Raw genomic sequence first — 18,521 nt, 5'->3', positions numbered from 1 at the left:
GCTAAATCATAATCATCTCCAGTGTACTTTCATATACTTGGATGTCATGATAAGACTACTCTCAAGATCCTTTTTATACTTTACCCTTTCACAGTGTCCTTGGCTCCCATCCTTGTTTTGTGCTGGCTTCATGCCATGAACTCAGGAGAAGCTCTGTGTTTTTCTTAATCCATCAATCTACTACATTTCCACCCGATTCTTCCTCCAAGGAGCTCAGAACAATCTATACTTGATTGTGTATGCCTACATTTTTCTCACCACAACCTGTAAGGTGAGTTAGTTTGAACGAGATTGGTTGACCCAAGGTCACGCAGCCAGCTTCATGGCAGTGTAACAATTTAAGCATGAGTCTCCACAGTCTTTGTTTGACATTCTTATCACTCATTTGATGCACTGAAATAGCTAACTGCTCTGACAAGATGAACCAAGTACTGCAAATATGCATGATTAATATGCCTAAATCTATCATGTGATCTTAGGACAACATCCTACCTAGACATTTATTTTACTTTTTTAATTCCACTTCTTGATGAAAAGATTGCGAGGCAAATTAGAATAAAACAAATGTTCTTAAGACATCAAGTAGCATTAAACATCTACTGACGATATTGCATAAAGCAGTTATCAAGCCAGCATTAAAAATTAAAGCAAAAATAAGATGGGGAGGAGGAGTACAGGAAACCTACTCAAGCATACTTACAGCAACATATAAGAAAAAAGTCAACCAAAAGCAGAGTAGAAAAATGTTTTAGCTAGAGATGCTATGAATTTCTCAGAGAAATTGTTTCTCAGAGAAACTGCCAAGTTGATCCTTTTCAGCACTGTGACATAGTCATGGGTATGTTCAAATTGCACCAAGGAGCCTTAATAGGTTCCAAACAAGTTTGCAGTTGGTTGTGGGTCAGAAGCCAGTGCTCAGCTGATTGTGGCAACAGGTGGGAATTGGGCTGATCCAACCTCTTAGCAAAATATCTACACAGTGAAATTGAAAAGGGGAGAAGGGAAAGGGTTTGGTTCTCTTCTGTCTGCTCCACACTACATAGGCAGAAACAATGCTTTTCCCTTCATTGCAAAAGGGATAAAAGTTTTCTGCCAAAAGGACTGACTCCTTGTCAAGTCAATAGTTGGCCACTTCATGACTGGACCTTGTATTCTTGTCCAAGACTCGCCTGTTTCCTTCCGAAACCCATTCTGACTTCATTGGTTCCAAACAGGACTCTTGGTACTGAAGGAATTGCTGGATTACCTAAACATATTCTGATAAAATTGGTAACTAAGAAGTGCTATGCATTTTTACAATCGTTCACATTAACTAAGAGATATTTGTATTATTTATATGCCAGTCAATTGTAGGATTGCTAGGAACTTGAACACATCATTTCACATACTCACCGGCAGAATGGCTACAGTGACAGAAGCCATAGTCATGTTCTCTGCCATAATAATAGTTTTGTTTTGTAATTTATAATCCTCATTTTCCATAGCTTGATTGACAAAAGGAAGTGAAAAAATAGGTTCGGATATCAACTGCACAAGGATATCACCAACAAATCCTTGTTCTCGGAGAATATGTAAAATGATCATTGTTGATTTATCTGAAATATTGAAGAACAAATGCATAATAAAACTATCTAACATATGGTTTCTTGATTTAGTTTCTTCTGCTTCAGTAGACTCTATTTGTCATGCTATCGGAATTCTGAAACAATCAGAATGTTCTTTGGTTGAAATATGAGGCTAAATGCATTTTAGAATACTTCAAAGCTATATGAATCCCTCAAGAATTTGAGAGAGTTTGGGGGTTATCTAGTAAGGTGCAAGAAACAGCCTCAATCACATACTTTTTAAAGCAAGCTGCACTCTTTATTTTTATTTTACACTGATAATCATCTTTCTTGCCACTGCTATTATATTTCAGAAGCAATTCTAAGCAGTCCCATGTTATTCAGTGGGGCTTACTCCCAAGACACTGTCTTTAGGTCTATGGCCTTCATTCACTTTCCAAGGCCCTGTTTCAGGGGCCCCTGCCTTCTCAGAGCAGGCAGGTGCAACCTGGCAGGCAAGATCCTCAGTCACAGTACCAGAACTCTGGAGCCTTCTCCACGGGCAGACTAGCCTGTCCCCTTCTGCAGCCATCCTCTATTAGTGGATGAAAACCTTTGTTTCATTTGGCATTCCCTCACTGATTCCACCTTCCTGCCCTGTGTTTTAATTGTTTCTTATTTTTTGTAGTGTATTGTAACTTTGGTTTAAGTTATTTTTGTTGTGATTTGGAGATCTAAAGTGCATTGAAGTGTATCAGGGAGGTCCTGAGATTATGAGCGCCATTTGTTTTCCCAGGGAAGAGAGCCATAAAATGCACCAAGAGGTGAGAGACAACAGAGATGTATTTCTGCAGAGAGATAATCTCTGGCAGGTAGGTAATATTCTACAATCTCTATAACACTAAAGGTGTGCATTTGGCAAAGTTGAACACCCAAGAAATACCTTATTGGTATTTGCAAGGGGGGGGGGGGAGGATCTCCTGAAAAAATGGCAGCAATATAAGGAAGCAGATCCCCTCAAATGCCTATATTTTCTGTCATTTTTCAAATTACTTCAGCCCCAAAACCATTACAAAAAAAGGCGGGAACCCCCTTAGCCTCACTCACCTGATGACCATTGCCACAGTCCTTGGATGCGGCAGGAGGCAGAGAGCTGAGTGCTCTCTGGGCTTGGAGATGGCAGAGAGCAGAACACCGGCCCCATCCAGGTTCAAGCCCAGCAGTAAGCTTTGCACCACCTGCCACATCCAAGACCCTCATGGACTTGGGAGTCTTGACATTTTTTAGGATTTGGCTTAATAAAAAATTAGAAAAATCCAAAAAGCCAGGGGAAACCTCCATACTATTATTTTTATAAAATGCCTGGGTTTTTTAAACCCAACCCCCCTCCCCCCCAAATATTGAAAAAAATGGTGCACAGTTCTATCCAACACTCTTAACCTCTACACCATGCTGGTTCTCACACAGCTCATGCATAGAGCTAAGCTATGCGCTATGAAAGATTTTCTGAGGAACTTCTCCGGTACATGAGTTCAAAATGCATGCATACTGTACTAATAATAAAGATAAACATATATTCCAAAATTCATAGCACAGTATCTCTGAATTTTTAAAATTACTTTGTGGTCTAGTTTACTATTTGCCAGAAAGAGATCTGGATGCATTCACTTATATGCATTTTTCCTTCTGTGAGGAAACAGAATTGACTAACCTTCAGGCTCTGAAACTTTTACAGACAAAGAATCCATGTGCCATCCTACTATGCCATAAGGGGTGTCGTTAGGCAAAATAGTAAGTATAGCTTTTGCTCTGTTTGGGTCAATAATGGCTCCTCTTTTGTGATCTTGGATACCAGCAGTGCTGACATCAGTGAGAGTAATAATCACCCTCTCTGCAACTTCAGGAATGACATCAGAAAGGACTGTTAGTGTGATTGTGGACAAGGCTTGGCCTTCTGAAAATGTAATCTAAATATTGGATAGAAAATACAAAGAATACAATTGAAGCACAGTATCATTAGAGTAACAGTGTACAACAAAGCAATTTAATCCAACAAAGTTTAGGTATTATTACAGCCAAATCCAGGTTCCAAGGTGGCCAGGGATGGCATTGCTGTAGGACTATCCTGCCACCTCCAGGAGGCAGAAAAAGCCAAACCACCCCCCTCCCTGCTGCTGGAAAGCCCTTCATAGGGATTAGTGGACTTACAACCCCTAGGTCCCACTGCAACCAGCCGCAAACCTGGAGTGGAAGTAGACTAACATCGACTCCATTCCCAGGAATGCCTCTCCCCTCTCCCAATATAAATGGCCAATAGGGATGCCAGCTCAGCTCCACAGCAGCCCAGACTTTCAGCTTTCGCCACTGTGGAGCTAAGGGGTGGGCATCCGCCAGCACCTTTGCTCGTGCTGGTATCAGTGTGCTCCACTGCTCCCTAAGGACATTCTCTCCTCATCTGGATTGGGCTCTTAAGCTCCACTGATTCTAAAGGGGAAGTTTTGAGCATGTGTTTGGCTTTTCCCATTGGAAGAAGCACTTAACATTGGCTCAACAATATTACTAATTTCATTAAAAGCCTCACAAATTCATGCAACCTGAATGAACTGTGTATATTTACACTATTTTTGTACAATTAAGGACAAAAAACATTCAGCCAAACAGAACAATGCTACAGTCAGAAAACAAGATTGGCTTGTCACTCAACAAGAATACAGTTCAACAATGACAAAAGAAATATTTACAGGCATCAATGGAAGTGAGGAAAGGCCTTTAAATATCCCATTTATTTTGATTTATTTGTTGTCAATAGCTCTTGAGTAAAGTTCACTTGAAGGACAAATCAGTCTTCAGTATTAATTTGGGTAGTCTACCTTTCAGAAACACACGTTAAGTTGTTTTCTTTTTTGTCAGGGGAAACCTCAGACTGGTAATATTATTAAAATTATTTAACTCTAGCTAATCTTCCTGCTTTTCAATGTCACAAATTAAGTTCTACTAGCTATGAAATTATAAGCTAATATACCTAAATTGTATAAAGTGAAAAAAGTGATTATTTGACAGCACAAGCCTATACAGAGTTACTCCAGTCACAGGGTTGAACTGTGAATCAAACAGATGGTTTACTCTATTCATGGTGTAAAAATTCAATATAGTAACATAATTTGTATGTTAGAACATTATTAGTAGTAAATCTGTTTTTAAGCACTTGTATGTACAGTCTAGCAATAAATTTGTTCCCTGATACACCAGAAATTACGATAGAACTAAATATGTCCTAAGACATCCTGCAATGCAAGTTTTGTTAAAATACATACCACTCCTGAAGTTGGAAATATATCACTAACGCTCCCATTGGCTACCCAATGCACTGTAACACGTCCATAGGTCCCTATTAAGCGTTCAATATTCAGTGTGATCAAGGTGTCTTTCTCCATTTCTTCAAATTGTTTTAATAAAGAATTCTAAAAAAGAAGAAATAGTCTCAAAGTACTCAGAGTAATATGAATTTTAAAAGATATACCAAAAATTTTATTAGCATATGTCATGAAGAAACTGGTTTTGATGGGCTAAATTCTAGTGGATCGGACATTGATTTTTCCAGCCTTTCTCTTCCCTATGGAACTTGCTGCAATCCCCTCCCCCTCCCCAGCCACTTGTAAAAGTCATGTGACCTACAAGGAGTGTTGGAAACAGTGCAGGATGATGCAGCTCAAAGAACACATCCTTAGAAGTCACAGCCGCAACCTTGCACAAGCAAACTTCCCTCTGTGCTATGAAAAGTAGATTTAGATACAATTTTCTGTATTTGAATTTCGAAATCCCCATTGTGAAATTGTTCTTATTTTCAGTGATTCCAAATCCTCATAGTTTTTCTGAAGCCAATGTGAAATAGCAGCTACAGTGCTGGGTATGGGCAAGAGAGACAAATGCTCTCATAAAAAAACCTAATTTCAACCTCAAGAATTTCATCTCAAATCATGATAGGATAGGATGGCTCCCTATTTGATAGGATAGGATGATAGGATAGGATGGCTCCCTATTTGTATTTTTTGACTAATCCAATGCAGAGAAGAGCCCTCACACTTGCTCGCTTCAATGTTTTCCCCTCCGCTTTATTGCGTGGTAGATTTAACAACTTGGAAATGAGCGAAAGGGTATGCTCTTGTGGTGAACAACAAATTGAAACATTGGCACATCAACTGCTTTGCTGCCCTAAATCTGCTAATATCAGATCAAAATATTCCAATATTCTTTCTAGGATACCTAGTGAAATGGGAGAATCAGGTAGACTTCCTTTCCTTCTGGACAATTCTGACAATGAAACTTGTGAATTGGTAGCACAATTTTTACTGGAGGTGATGCACAATCAATAATTTATATTTTATCTTAAACCTTTGTATTTGTATACCTTTTATCTCAGGTTTTTTTATTGTGTTATGATTATTGTTATGCCAAATAAAGGCTTATTATTATTATTATTATAAATCATGATAAATTACCGTAAAGAATGACAACTAGATTCAAGTTCAGTACCACAGAGACCAACAAGACTTACAGTGCATAAGCTTATGAAAGTCAAAGCTCTCTTTGTTGGTGCAGAATGAATGAATTATATGAAAAAAATTCTAATTTCTAGCGAATGACACAAATGAAATTGCTAGTAAACAATATAAGGGGATGTTTTTGTTGGGAGTTGCTACCTCTGTGTGATCTGTATAGCTTTGCACTCAATAGCATAAAGTGAGAATAAGCAGATTCAACCAGAGAAGGATACTGTTTTCAACAAATCATCTGAATTACTGCAAACACATTTTAGCATAACTCAATATTACCTGGGCAAATGCAACAACACCATGAGCATCATCATTGGAGGGAATAATTATGGTAACATAACCATTAGCACCAATTTCTGCACCACCTTTTGGGTTTTTCAGCCATACTCGAAAACATTCTTCTTCCTCTGGGATTGCGTCATCAAAAATATTGATCGCCAGAACAACCTCCTTGTCTCCGGGATCAAATGTCAGTTCACCTGAACTAGCATTAAAATACACATAGATAACATAATTATGGTAAAAGGCCTTTTTAATGAGAAAACAACGTATCGTCAATAATTTCACAAAGGTAAAACATGGCAGACAAGATTTCAGATGTCTCTACAAGGATCAAGTGGACAGTCTGATACTAGCCACACCCTGCACCAGCTAAAGTCAGCACAGCATTCTATCCAGGATGTGAACAAGGCCTTAAGAACAACTGCCTGGAAGATCTTTTCCCCCATCCTACCCCCACCATTTTCATCCAACCTAATGAAGAGTTCTGGACAACTGAAAAGGTTATATTTTCTTTAAGCTGATTTTAATAAAAGACATTACACTGTTTTTGTCCATGAAAGAATTCTGCAAAATATAAGTAACTAGCAATAAAGACGGTTGTCTGAGAAAATACAACAGGTTCTAGAAAAATGTTGTTTGCAAAGCTGGATTCCGGCTTTTGAAGGGTTGGACAGCAGGATGCCTGTGAAATCCACAGGCACACCCCTCCATTTGCAAAGCCTGATCCAGGTAAAGGGGGGTGGGAGCTAGTAGGGTGCCTATGAAGATGGGGAGAATTCTCCATAGGCATTCCTACCTTTTTTCTCCCCCTTTTTCTCTGCCTCTATCTCTCCATTCTGCCAACCTTTATCTTATTCTTCTCTTTCTTCCCTGCTACCCTACCTCTCTTTCTTTTTGCCTCACTACCCGAGCTCTTTTTTACTTTCTGCTCTGCTACCCCAGCTTCCTCTTTCACTCTCTTTCTGCCCCCCTACCCTAGCTCTCTTTCTTCCCACTTATTCCAGCCCTCTTTCTCTTTCCCTACACCAACTCTCTCTTATCTTTCTGTCATCCTATCTAGCTTTCTCTTTCTGCTTTACCTTGGCTGCCAGTTACTATTCAACCCTTTGCTCGCAACTTTCTGGGGGTGAGGATTTTGTTGGTAAAGTCAAGGATTACGGGAGTTGCAATTCAGTTGGCCCTTCTTTGCATCTCCCAGAGTCCTTCACTTTTTCTGGTTAATCAGGAACATGACACTCAGATACATACAGATTAAACATTTAGACAGAAAGAACTCTTTATATAGCCAAAGAATAAAATCAGAAACCTACCTAGGTATAAAATCTGATTGGTTGGAGATAGTGGTCAGCTCATAAATATAGGAGTAGAAATCTCCAGACAGAACGATTAAGCTTTTGTTGAAATTAAGCGATCCTACATTGATAGTGGTGAAATGACTGGCGGAAGGGCCTTCTAATACTTGAGAGAACTGATTTATTTCTGAATTCCAGGAATAGAGAGCTGACTTATCCTTGCTAGCGAACAGCACATGTACTGTATCAGGAAACATATGAAAGGGAAAACATTAGAGAGACATACTGTCAACATTTAACAGAGAGCTCTTAATATTTGCTTAAGACCTAATTTAACATCATATTTACTCCTAGAATGGGGTGTCGCTTTAATGGGACCAAGGGTGTAACTAGGGCAGGGCAAGCCAGAGCTTTTGGATGTCAGGAATCTGTCAATCTCCCTGCAATAACCAGACTCTTGGATTCAGAAATCGGTTTATTGAAAAGAAACACTGCAAACAGAATATAATCAAAGCTCTGCTGGAACTGAGGCCCTTTCCACACGGGCACTGAGCGGGGGTGCTTCAGCATAAATTATGCCGATGCAACCCCCTCGGACCGTTCACACAGACAGTTCCAGTAGGGGTGCAGGGGAAGGTGCAGCCTTCGCACAGGCTGAACCTTCCCCAACTGGCTTACCTTCTCCTGCTGGCTCCCGTCGCGTTGTGGAGGCCAGGGGACACACACCCCTGGCCAGAGCGACAGTGCTGGAGATGGAGGCCTGGGGGGGCGTGTCCCCTGGCTTCCACAACACGATGGGAGCCAGCAGGAGAAGGTAAGCCGGCTGGGGAAGGCAGGAGGGAAATGCCGCCTTCCAGTCACTGCCATTCTCACGGTAGTGGCTGGAAGGCGCCCCTTTTGAAAAAAGAGGCATTTCCATGCCACTTGGGCAGCGGGAGCACTGCGCTCTATGTAAATGCCTCCCCAGGGACAGCGTTTTTTATGTCCCTGGGGCACTCTATTCTGGTTGTGCCGAAAGAGCCTGAGTTCCAGTACATAGCTTGTGATAAATATTCATTTCCCACAAACCCCTCCAGCTCCACCATCTGCATCCCAGCAGGGTGAAATCACTAAAAGCATTCTCAAGCTGCGGCAAGTGTCCCAAGGCCGAAGCAACGGTAAAATTTAGGTGCAGATTGCCTGGGGTGGGAGCATATGCCTAAAAGCAACAATACAGAAGCACATGGATAACTGCATAATAAGCTAGGTTTGCATGGTGCCACCTTTTCCCAGCCCAACCCACAGATTCACAGTAAGAGCCACAAAAGGGCTGAGATCTTGACAGGGTCTTGACAGTTCAGGAAGGGTGCACAGTTCAAGGCTGAGCAACGTCCAGTTGCGCCCCCACCCCCTAACTCCATGTGGAGTTAGGGGTGGGGGTACAGTTCAAGGCAGTATGTATTTTCTCCTACACACAATATGAGTGAGACATCACAAGGGCATGTGGATTATGCCACCTTACCTATCCCTGAGGGTGGGAGGAAAGTGTGAATTTCATTTACAGCTTTGATGAAAAGAGACTGAAAATGTCTGAAGGAAGATTGCCCTGTCTCCCACACAAAGATTTCACATGTGTTGCTGGTCCCTGGGAAGAACAACAGAAGAAAAACTATGGCAGATGAATTCAGAAAATAATTATTGATATTAATGACTGGTACATTAAAATATGGCATTTGCAAGGATATTTATGAATTTAATATATATCTCTATACCGATCTTCCTCAAAGATCAAAGCATGCTCCAATAAGAAATGATCATGTAGTAAATATTTCTATATGCCTTAAGAACAATATATTTTCCCATTGCAAATCTTAAAATCAGGAGACATATTTTATGGCTAAACAACAGTTGGGATGGATTACTGTCATTATATTTTGTCATTTACAACTTCTCTCTCTCTAACACAAAGTGTCAGGGTAAAAAAATATTTTAAAAGCAACTAACACATAGGAAATTAATACAAATAGTTGTTAAATTACTAGCTTCACATATGCATCTCGAAAAAAGGAACACGTACATTCAACTTTATATTTATGCTCTGCATTGTCAAGGACACATTTGTTACAAACTGGCCTAGAAACATTTTCTTGATAAAGGGAAAGCAATTTTCATTCTCATTTCATTATTCCATTTCCATAGTAACAGTTGAATCTTAATGTATTTACATCAGGTGGGTTTTGTATATGTGAATACCTTTTGCAAAAATTAAGTAGACGTCAGATTCAGAAGTCAAGGCTTTCACTTGTGTTATCCCACTGACTGGAACTTCATGAAACTTTCTAAACTTGTTGTCTGACCATTCATATAAAAGAGAGTTGTGGCTGGAATCTGATGGAGCAACTACAAGATAAAGAGTGCCTCCCCTGGGAAACAGAGTTACACTTAGAGCCCCATTCACGAAGAGTTCGTCATGAAATACAAAGATGCCATTATTCCAGAGAAAGATCTGTATAAAATAAATGTTGATACAATTAAAACAGACTGAAAGAAATTGGATGTCACGTCAAGAGCCCTTCGGGGGAGGGCAGTTTATAAACCCAATAAATAAATAAATAAATAAATAAATAAATAAATAAATAAATAAATAAATAAATAAATAAATAAATAAATAAATAAATAAATAAAGATATCATTGCCTTCCACATAAAGTATGAGCCGTTTCCTTAGAATGTTAAAAACAAGATATGTCTATTGCACAGCAATAAGATACTTGAGTTTAATTAGTTAACAATAAATCACTTATGGAACTATCAGAATTATTACATTATTTCCACAACAAACAGAAAATTAAAGGTTTTCCAGGCTGTGTGGCCATAGTTTTTGCTCCTAATGTTTTGCCTGCATCTATAGCTGACATCTTCAGAAAACATGTCACCATGACATGACAAACAATGCCTCTGTCATAATGTATGACTTCTTCTTTTACATACTATGGTGCTCTTTGGGTTGGAAGAAACAGAATTCATATTGGCATGCAAGAATGGTCCATACATGTGGCAGAATAGTTTCCCTTTTTCACCCTCTAATAGGCCTTGGATAGGGGAAAAGGAATGTTCACAGGAAGCAAGAAACATATCTATATTTAAGTTATTTACCAATAACAGCAGTATTCCAGTTTATTTTTAGTGTCCTAAATATGCTACCATATCATCCAGTGGAATGAAAACTTACTGCTTTCTTTCTCCCACTGCAGCCACTTAGCTTCTCAATCCATAATTCAGAACAGAACAGGTACACCTATCACAATAGTCTAAACTCTGATCACAATTGGCACAGTCAAAATAATAAAGATCATCCAACCTGGAGAGATTCAGTCACATAACTTGCAATGATCAAATAGTGATTTTGGTCCAAATTGAAGTATTCTACAGCACTGGTATCTGGCACTAGGATGTCCTGTATCTGCAAGAAAGAAAAAGAGAGCAAAGAAAGAAGACATTTTTCCATCTCATGCTTTTACCAGGTCTAGTTCAAGGTGCTGGTTATTACTTACAGGTTATTACTTATTCATGGCCTGGGACTGATATATCGGCAGGTCCACCACTCTCAGGATGCCCTAATGCAACATCTCCTGCATTTTGTAGAAAGCCTAGCTGGCAGGATGGCAAATACTGACAATCTACCCTCCTTTCCTTTACACTATATGGGCAGTTGGGAAATCGTTGAACAAGAAGAACTGGAGGGCCAGATATGGACCTTATTGTACTAGTGGTCCATTCCCAAAGTTTTTATTTAGCCAAAAAATATGATGGCTTTCCAGAAATCTTTTGGGTCTTCTGCAGTTAAGTGTGTTACAGCAATGAGACATATGAAACTACATCCCAGAATGGAAATTCTGATCCTAATGTGTACCATGAATATGGCAATTCAGTGAAACAATCCTGCCACAGGATTTGGGAAGAAGCATGCTGAATGTGCCTCTTCTTTAAAAATTGTACAAAGTGCTCTGAAAAGAAAAAGAAACAAACTAGATAATGCAAAAAAATACTTGTAGTAAAAAAATTACCTGTAGTAACTGAATTTCAGTGGTGAAGGAGTACACAGTATTGTTCGGACTGTTTTGCTTTGTTCCACCATGAGTAATTACTATATAGGAGGAACCTTCAATCTGAAATACCATACAATGCTGAGGATTTTGAATATGAACATCCTGAGAAAAGAACAATGAAGTTGACATCCCAGTTAATACCATGCAAGGACAACTATTTAAAACAAAAACATCAGGTTAAAGTTCCCCTTTCTGTGAACACAAATACATTTCTGTTGTTCAGAACATTTTCCTCTTCACTGAATACCCTCATACCGCATCCCATTCCGGATGACTCCTCCAGCACTCAGGACTGACTGGGAAGGTGTGAGGGTAGCAGTGGGAAGGAAAAAGTGGAATACCTCATCAGGAACAGGCTCCACAGGCAACACAGCATTTAGCATTTTACTGAAATGAGAACAGGATCCCCGAAGGAGTTTCTTTACAATAAGACTCATTAGATTAAGAGATACAGTACAACATATATGTGCTTGTATGTGTGTTTGATATTTCGACTGATATTTCAGTAACAGAGTCATTAATGCAAAACATAGAATTGATGGATATCTGCTAAAACAAATAGAATTTTGTAAGTATTTGAGCACTGTGTTTCATTACAAGCAAATGCTGAATGATTTCTTCCAGAAACTACTTAGGTGGAATTTCTCATCCCCTTCAGTAATTTTACTGTGTCACATCAAACATGGACTTTTGATTCAGACTAAGGCCAAAGTGGTACCTCAACTACTTTATAGTGCACATATCAGGCTTGATGGATGTTGCCCAACTATATAGAGGTAGGTACAGGCTTGATCCCTTAGAACTATTCTGCGGTCCCCTAAATGTACAACAGTGGGTCTCAAGGTGTGATTATGTTCATTAACCCCTTTTGTTAATGCAACCATAAAGTTCTTGCTGACAGTTCATCACAGAGATCCATCCTCTACTTTTATCTATCTTGTATTGAAAGATGCTACTATGAGCAAATGGAAGAAAGTTATAACGTGCAAGCTATTTAAAAATCTTAAGTGCACCATAATGTGGGTGAGCTTTTACTCAAGGATCATGAAAAGAGAACATAAAGAGAATAGCCCTGTTGGATCAGACCAGTACTCCATCAGCTCCAGCATCCTGGGCCAGCAACAGGGCAAAGAGGTCACTGTCGTCCCTTGATATCGTGACCTCCCCAATCCCAGATCCTAGCACTGGTATTCAGAGATTTACTGCCTCTGAATGACAAGGTTCCCTCTAGTCACCATGGCTAGTAGTCATTGATGGACCTGTCCTCCACAGATTTATCTAATCCCCTTTTAAAGCCATCTATGCTTGTTCATCACTATATCCTTTGACAGTGAATTCCACATTTTAATTACTCATTGAGAAAATAACTACTTCCCTGTTATCTCTCCTGAATCGGTTGCTTACCAGTTTCATTGGGTACCCTCGAGTTCTAGTACTTTGGCAGAGGGAGAAAAAGTTATTTCTATTCCTTCTGTCCCATGCATAATCTTATAAACCTCTACCATGTCATCCCTCAGTTATTCTTTTTCTAGCCTGAAAATCCCATCTCTTTAGCCTTTCCTCATACGAAAGGTGGTCTAACCCCTGAATCATCTCGGTTGTTTTCCTCTGTCTTTTTCCAGCTCTGCAATGGCCTTTTTGAGATATGGCAACCAAAACTGCCAACAGTTTTCCATATGAGGCCACACCATTGGTATATGTGGGGGTATTATAGCAGTGACAATTTTATTTTCAATCCCTATCCTACTAATTCCCAGCATGGAATTAATTTTTTTACAGACTGAGTTTATATTTCCTTTGAGCGAATCATTGTAACTCAAAAGCCCTTCGGGGGTTGGGCGGTATCTAAGATTAATAAATAAATAAATAAATAAATAAATAAATAAATAAATAAATAAATAAATAAATAAACAAACAAACAAAAAAAAACCTCTCTCCCTCAGTTTTCAGCAAGTTCAGGCCCTATTAGAATATACAAAAAAGTTGATCCATCACCTCCATTTACTTATACTGAATTTTACTGCCAGACTTTTGCCCACTCATGCAATTTAAAAATATCCTTCTAAAGCTCTTGATTTCTACCATCCTGAATAATACTGTATCACCAACAAACTTGACAACTACACTGCTTGCCCTCAAGTTCAAATCAGTTACAAATTAAATAGCACTAGCTCCAATATTAATCCTCAAGAAAAGCTACTGCTCACTTACTACCATTGAGAGACTTGTCCATTTTATTCTTACCAATCTAGGGTGGGGCAAGCCTGGATTCATGCCCTGAATGCTACTGGGCGGGGGGGGAGGTAGCCAAGAGCCCTTCCCACTCCAAAAGCCTGGCCGTACCACCATCAAACGGTGACCCTGCCCCCCAACTCCATGTGTTTTAATGATCTCACCAAAGTCTTCTATGTAAGCTCAGCAGTCAGGATAAGAGAGGGAGTTCTCCAGTGGATTAAAAATTAGTTAAATGTCAGGAATCAAAGAATAAGAATCAGGGGTGTATCTACTAAAGATGGAGGCCAAGGCAAACACTGTCCAGCATTGAACTGCGCCCCAAATTTTAAACAATTTTTAAAACGTGTTACCTGAACAGGAACAAAAACACCTTTCCACTGGAATACAGAAGAATGTACAGCTGGATATGTTCTGAGCAGTATGCCGTATATTGATTCTCCTGATGTAAAAAAACACCAGCCTGAAATTGGTTCTTCCTCAAAACTTTGTAAGAGGGACAGCACATTTATTCCACCCTCTGCAATATGGAGAAAATACATCAATTACGGGGGTAGCTGACAGAAAACAGAAGAAGAGACAGTAGCAAAGCTACTGGCATTACCTCAAGTACATAGAGTCATACATTTGTGATCAGAAGACCCTGGTATAAGGCATGCAAAAAACAGCAATGAGAACGCATCCAGGGATATCAGTCAAATCAGGTCTAGAGCTACCTGAAACAATTTAAGTGGGGATGCAGGGACAATGCACTGCACACTTGTAAGCAAGGGGTAGAGGCTCCTGTTCCCAAGTTGTGACTTTTGCAATTCGTTCCCTGTGCCTTAGGCTGTTTCCACACAGTCCAATAACAGCACCCTAGGGATGGTAAAAACACCATCCCTGGGGCACTGTTCACACAGCAGGCGCTACTGCATTGCCTGTGGCACGAAGTCTCCTCTTTTGAACCTCACTCAAGGGGCGAGGTTTTTCAAAAGCAGGGTCTTTCTGCCGGCATGGTGCGAACTTTTGGTGTCCTGTTTACTCACCTTGGAGGTCGGAGGGCAGTGTGGGCGTGCGAGGAGAGGTGAGTAAACAGAACGAACCTGAGACGGCTTTGTGAGGAGCCACCTCTCCAGTTCATTGCAGCTTTGGGGCTGTCCACACGATACCATGTGTGAGATGTCCCAGAGCCTCCACGGGCATAATTAATGCCAGTGGAGACCCATTTCTGCCACCATGCAGAAACAGTCTTACTCTACCTGTTGCCCCCCAAATAGCTGCTAGCATTATGTGGCCGATTACGAACAAACAATCTGCTGAGCGATGGGAACAAATGTGAAACACCGCAAGATTTCTTAAATGGACGTATTTCCTCAAGTCCTGCTTTCACTTTCTATTCTCTCTGCGGCAAGTGAGACCACTTCTAGCACAAATTTAATTTTTCTTTGCAGCCCGAGTGGGCAGAGCTGCCTGTGAACACAGCTTTGCCCCAGACCTCTTCCCTCCTTCCACAGCCAGCCCACTTAGTCTTATTCCCCCACTCCCTCACACTGCATTGCATTGCATGCTTCATCCTTGCCCTCCTTCCTATTGCCAACTCCCTCCTCCGCTACATTCTTACACTGATAGGAACAAAAGCATTAGGAAGGTTGAAAACTACTGTTCTAGCACATGGTCCCCTTCTTCAGCAGGGTCCAGGGAATGGCTTTGCCACTTTCTTTGGGGGAAAAGTTATGTTGGGAAACGTACAATATCAATATGCCTGCTATCACAGCTATATCAATATAAATGCAATTTAAAGGGTTTGAACAAAGGCTTTTATCTTGCCATTACAGACGTGATGAGGACTGTGCCTTTAAGTGATAGGCGGAGTTAAGAGAACCAGGAAAAACTGATGAGGCTCATTGAGATCAGCAAGCTAGCTTCAGGGCTGGCAGAGAATGGTTCTTCGTGTGTAATCAGACAAACATGAGGAAACCTCTCTGCAAGTCCACTGCACACTGAACAGTCCCTGAAGAGCCCAGAGGGAAGTGTTCTATGAGTAATTAGTCTGTATGTTATGTATAGAAAGAGGGGATCCTCTTGCAGATATGACAACGGAATAGCTGCTCCTTGTCAGACTAATGTTATTCTGCCATAATACTCCCTAACCAAGTGTGGGACAAAAGAAACACAATCATAAGCCTGCATGATTTCCAGCCATTCATGCTAATCATTGCTACCACTAGCCACACCTTAACGGTACCTATTGTTTTGCAAAATCACAGCTCCATGGAATGACCACAGAAGACAATGCACCTAGTTTCAATGCACCAATGTGCAGCAGTTGGCTGTCTTCCACTCGTGGAGGTGCTGGCACCATGCTAAAACATGTTGGTGGGCTGAGGCAAGGTCACTATAGATTTCAGTGCAATTGCTATGCTTTCTGCAGTTTAGTGAAGAGTGTTTCTTTTACAATCAGCAGAACAATAAGATTCCAATCCCTAGCACCTATGCTGTATGTAAGTGTAAGTATCATAGAATGGGGCTGTTAAAAATCAATTCATAAATTGACTTACTTATCCCAAATGCAGTCTCTGATACAGTTGCCCATTCCACACTCACTGATGTGCTGAGCCCATTGCTGCGAGATACTTCCAAGTAGACTGTAGCATTGGCTTCCTCAATAATGACAGAATTTGTCCTAAAAGTCATGAAGACCATTACTAAAGTAAAGAAATGCCTATCGGACATAAGGCTAGGGTTTGCAGGGTCAATGGCCAAAATATAACAGGAAAAGCTTTTTAAAAAAAACTCTACCTGCCAGGCAGTCCAATCCAAAGGTTGGGGGAATCGGCTTAGGGAGCTGAAGCACAGCTGCATCGGAGCATTTGCCCTCCCCGCTGGTGTTTAAGTGGTAAGTGGGAGGGGCAGCGGGTGCTGTACAGCTCAGTAGTGTCCGACCTGGGAATGCCTGCTCCCTGAATACCTGCACTGGTCTAAAACCTGGCCATCTGCACAGCTGGGGACAGGCTAATGGCATTCCTGGGGTTGGAGCTGACTTTAGCTGTTTCCCAGTGTCCTTACAGGCTGGCAATGCCTCCAATGTAGACCTCAGACCATCTCCACTTTATAACTCAATTTTGCCCTATCGAGGGCTTTCCAGGCTGATAAAAGTTTTTCTCATTTCTGCTGCCACACTGTGTCACCTGGAAACCCTCTGGAGGTAGCACGGCAGCAATGGTGCCCCCCAACCACCGCAACCTCTGGATTGGGCCATAAGTGTACAAGACACTTTCTAACGAATACCATTGGTCCACCAAGGTCAATACTACCGGTAGCTCTCTCAGGTAGAGAACTTTCATATCACTTACTACCTGATTGTTTTAACAGAAGATGATAGGAACTGAACCTGAAACTGAATCTGCATGCCAAGCAGGTTCTCTGCCACTGAACCATGGCCCTTTCCCAAAGAAGAAAGTCCATATATGAGGACAGCAACACAACATACCTATTTGGAATGAGGTAGATACTGAAAAGTCCTAATGGAGCCTCGTTTTGTAACACAGTGATAACAGTTTCTACTCTGGTGCCAAGTCTGGCTCCTCCAGTTGGGCTGAACAGAGTAACAAAGAAATGCTCGGCCATTTCTGGTTCAGAATCTAATATGGCAGAAATATGCAAAGTCTGAAAGAGAAAAAAAAAGGAAATTCACTGAACCTAGATGACCCAAAGAATTGCAAACAGTGATCATTATATACCATACGCAAAATGAATTTCAGTATTCTGATTCCAAAACAAACATTTTTTATTATCCTTTATTATTTATTTTTAAATTATCCTTTATTATTAAAATATCCTTTATTATTCTTTGGGCTATACTACTGCTAATAGTATTTTATTATCTGTGTGCAGAATGTATTGTTTTGCTCTTATCGCACTGTTTTTTACTTATGCAACGCAATTTTCTGCATTAACATATCATGAAGAATACTTACACTTCATTGAGGATTTCTGTAATCCTAGTCCTATTACATTTTTATTAGATAATTCTCCCTGCTGACTGCTTTGATTTACACTGTGTAATCCATTTTAAGTCTAAGTGAGAAAGACAGACTATATGCAAGATAAATAAATAAATCTGCATTTCAGTTGTTCTACATACTTGAAGAATTAAATGTTAAATGGAAGTAAAGAAAATCTGGGTTCCAGCATTTCACACAACAATAATTTGAATGATCTACTTACGTATTACATGAAGGGGAGGGAGAGGGTTTTTTTATTTGGGCACAGCGATTGAATGGGTAGTGGCTGGAAAATTTCAAGCTTTCCTTAATGAGTGTATTGTTTGAATCCTTCCCAATTTGGTTTTAGGCCTGTTTTTTTGGGACTGAAAGAGCCTTCCACATGATCCCCAGAGAGGCTGTAGAAATCCTGAACTGGTGTCTGGAGCCATGACTAATAAACTAAACCTTAATTTCAACAAAACAGAAGCACCACTGGTGAGTAGAAGGTCTGACCTGGGATTTAAGGTGTCTATACTTATGGGGTTGCACTCCCCTTGAAGTAA

General features: G+C 40.4%; 1 protein-coding gene across 1 annotated transcript in view; it reads right to left on the bottom strand.

Moving 5' to 3' along the window:
- The window catches only part of ADGRV1 (adhesion G protein-coupled receptor V1), a 301,407-nt gene that overhangs the window by 181,413 nt on the left and 101,473 nt on the right, over positions 1-18,521 (bottom strand). Inside the window, exons 44-55 of the mRNA XM_048504356.1 lie at positions 17,463-17,638; positions 16,531-16,655; positions 14,344-14,510; positions 11,717-11,860; positions 11,011-11,112; positions 9,904-10,156; positions 9,173-9,295; positions 7,690-7,912; positions 6,377-6,581; positions 4,859-5,005; positions 3,256-3,511; positions 1,393-1,595 (exon numbers count right to left, since the gene is read on the bottom strand). Of these exons, the coding sequence (XP_048360313.1) occupies positions 1,393-1,595; positions 3,256-3,511; positions 4,859-5,005; positions 6,377-6,581; positions 7,690-7,912; positions 9,173-9,295; positions 9,904-10,156; positions 11,011-11,112; positions 11,717-11,860; positions 14,344-14,510; positions 16,531-16,655; positions 17,463-17,638 (2,124 nt within the window). The remainder of the gene's footprint in view (positions 1-1,392; positions 1,596-3,255; positions 3,512-4,858; positions 5,006-6,376; positions 6,582-7,689; positions 7,913-9,172; positions 9,296-9,903; positions 10,157-11,010; positions 11,113-11,716; positions 11,861-14,343; positions 14,511-16,530; positions 16,656-17,462; positions 17,639-18,521) is intronic.

The sequence above is a fragment of the Sphaerodactylus townsendi genome, linkage group LG07 (genome assembly GCF_021028975.2).
Source record: "Sphaerodactylus townsendi isolate TG3544 linkage group LG07, MPM_Stown_v2.3, whole genome shotgun sequence".
In the NCBI taxonomy this organism is placed as follows: Eukaryota; Metazoa; Chordata; class Lepidosauria; order Squamata; family Sphaerodactylidae; genus Sphaerodactylus; species Sphaerodactylus townsendi.
This window is presented reverse-complemented; position numbering and strand designations above follow the sequence as displayed.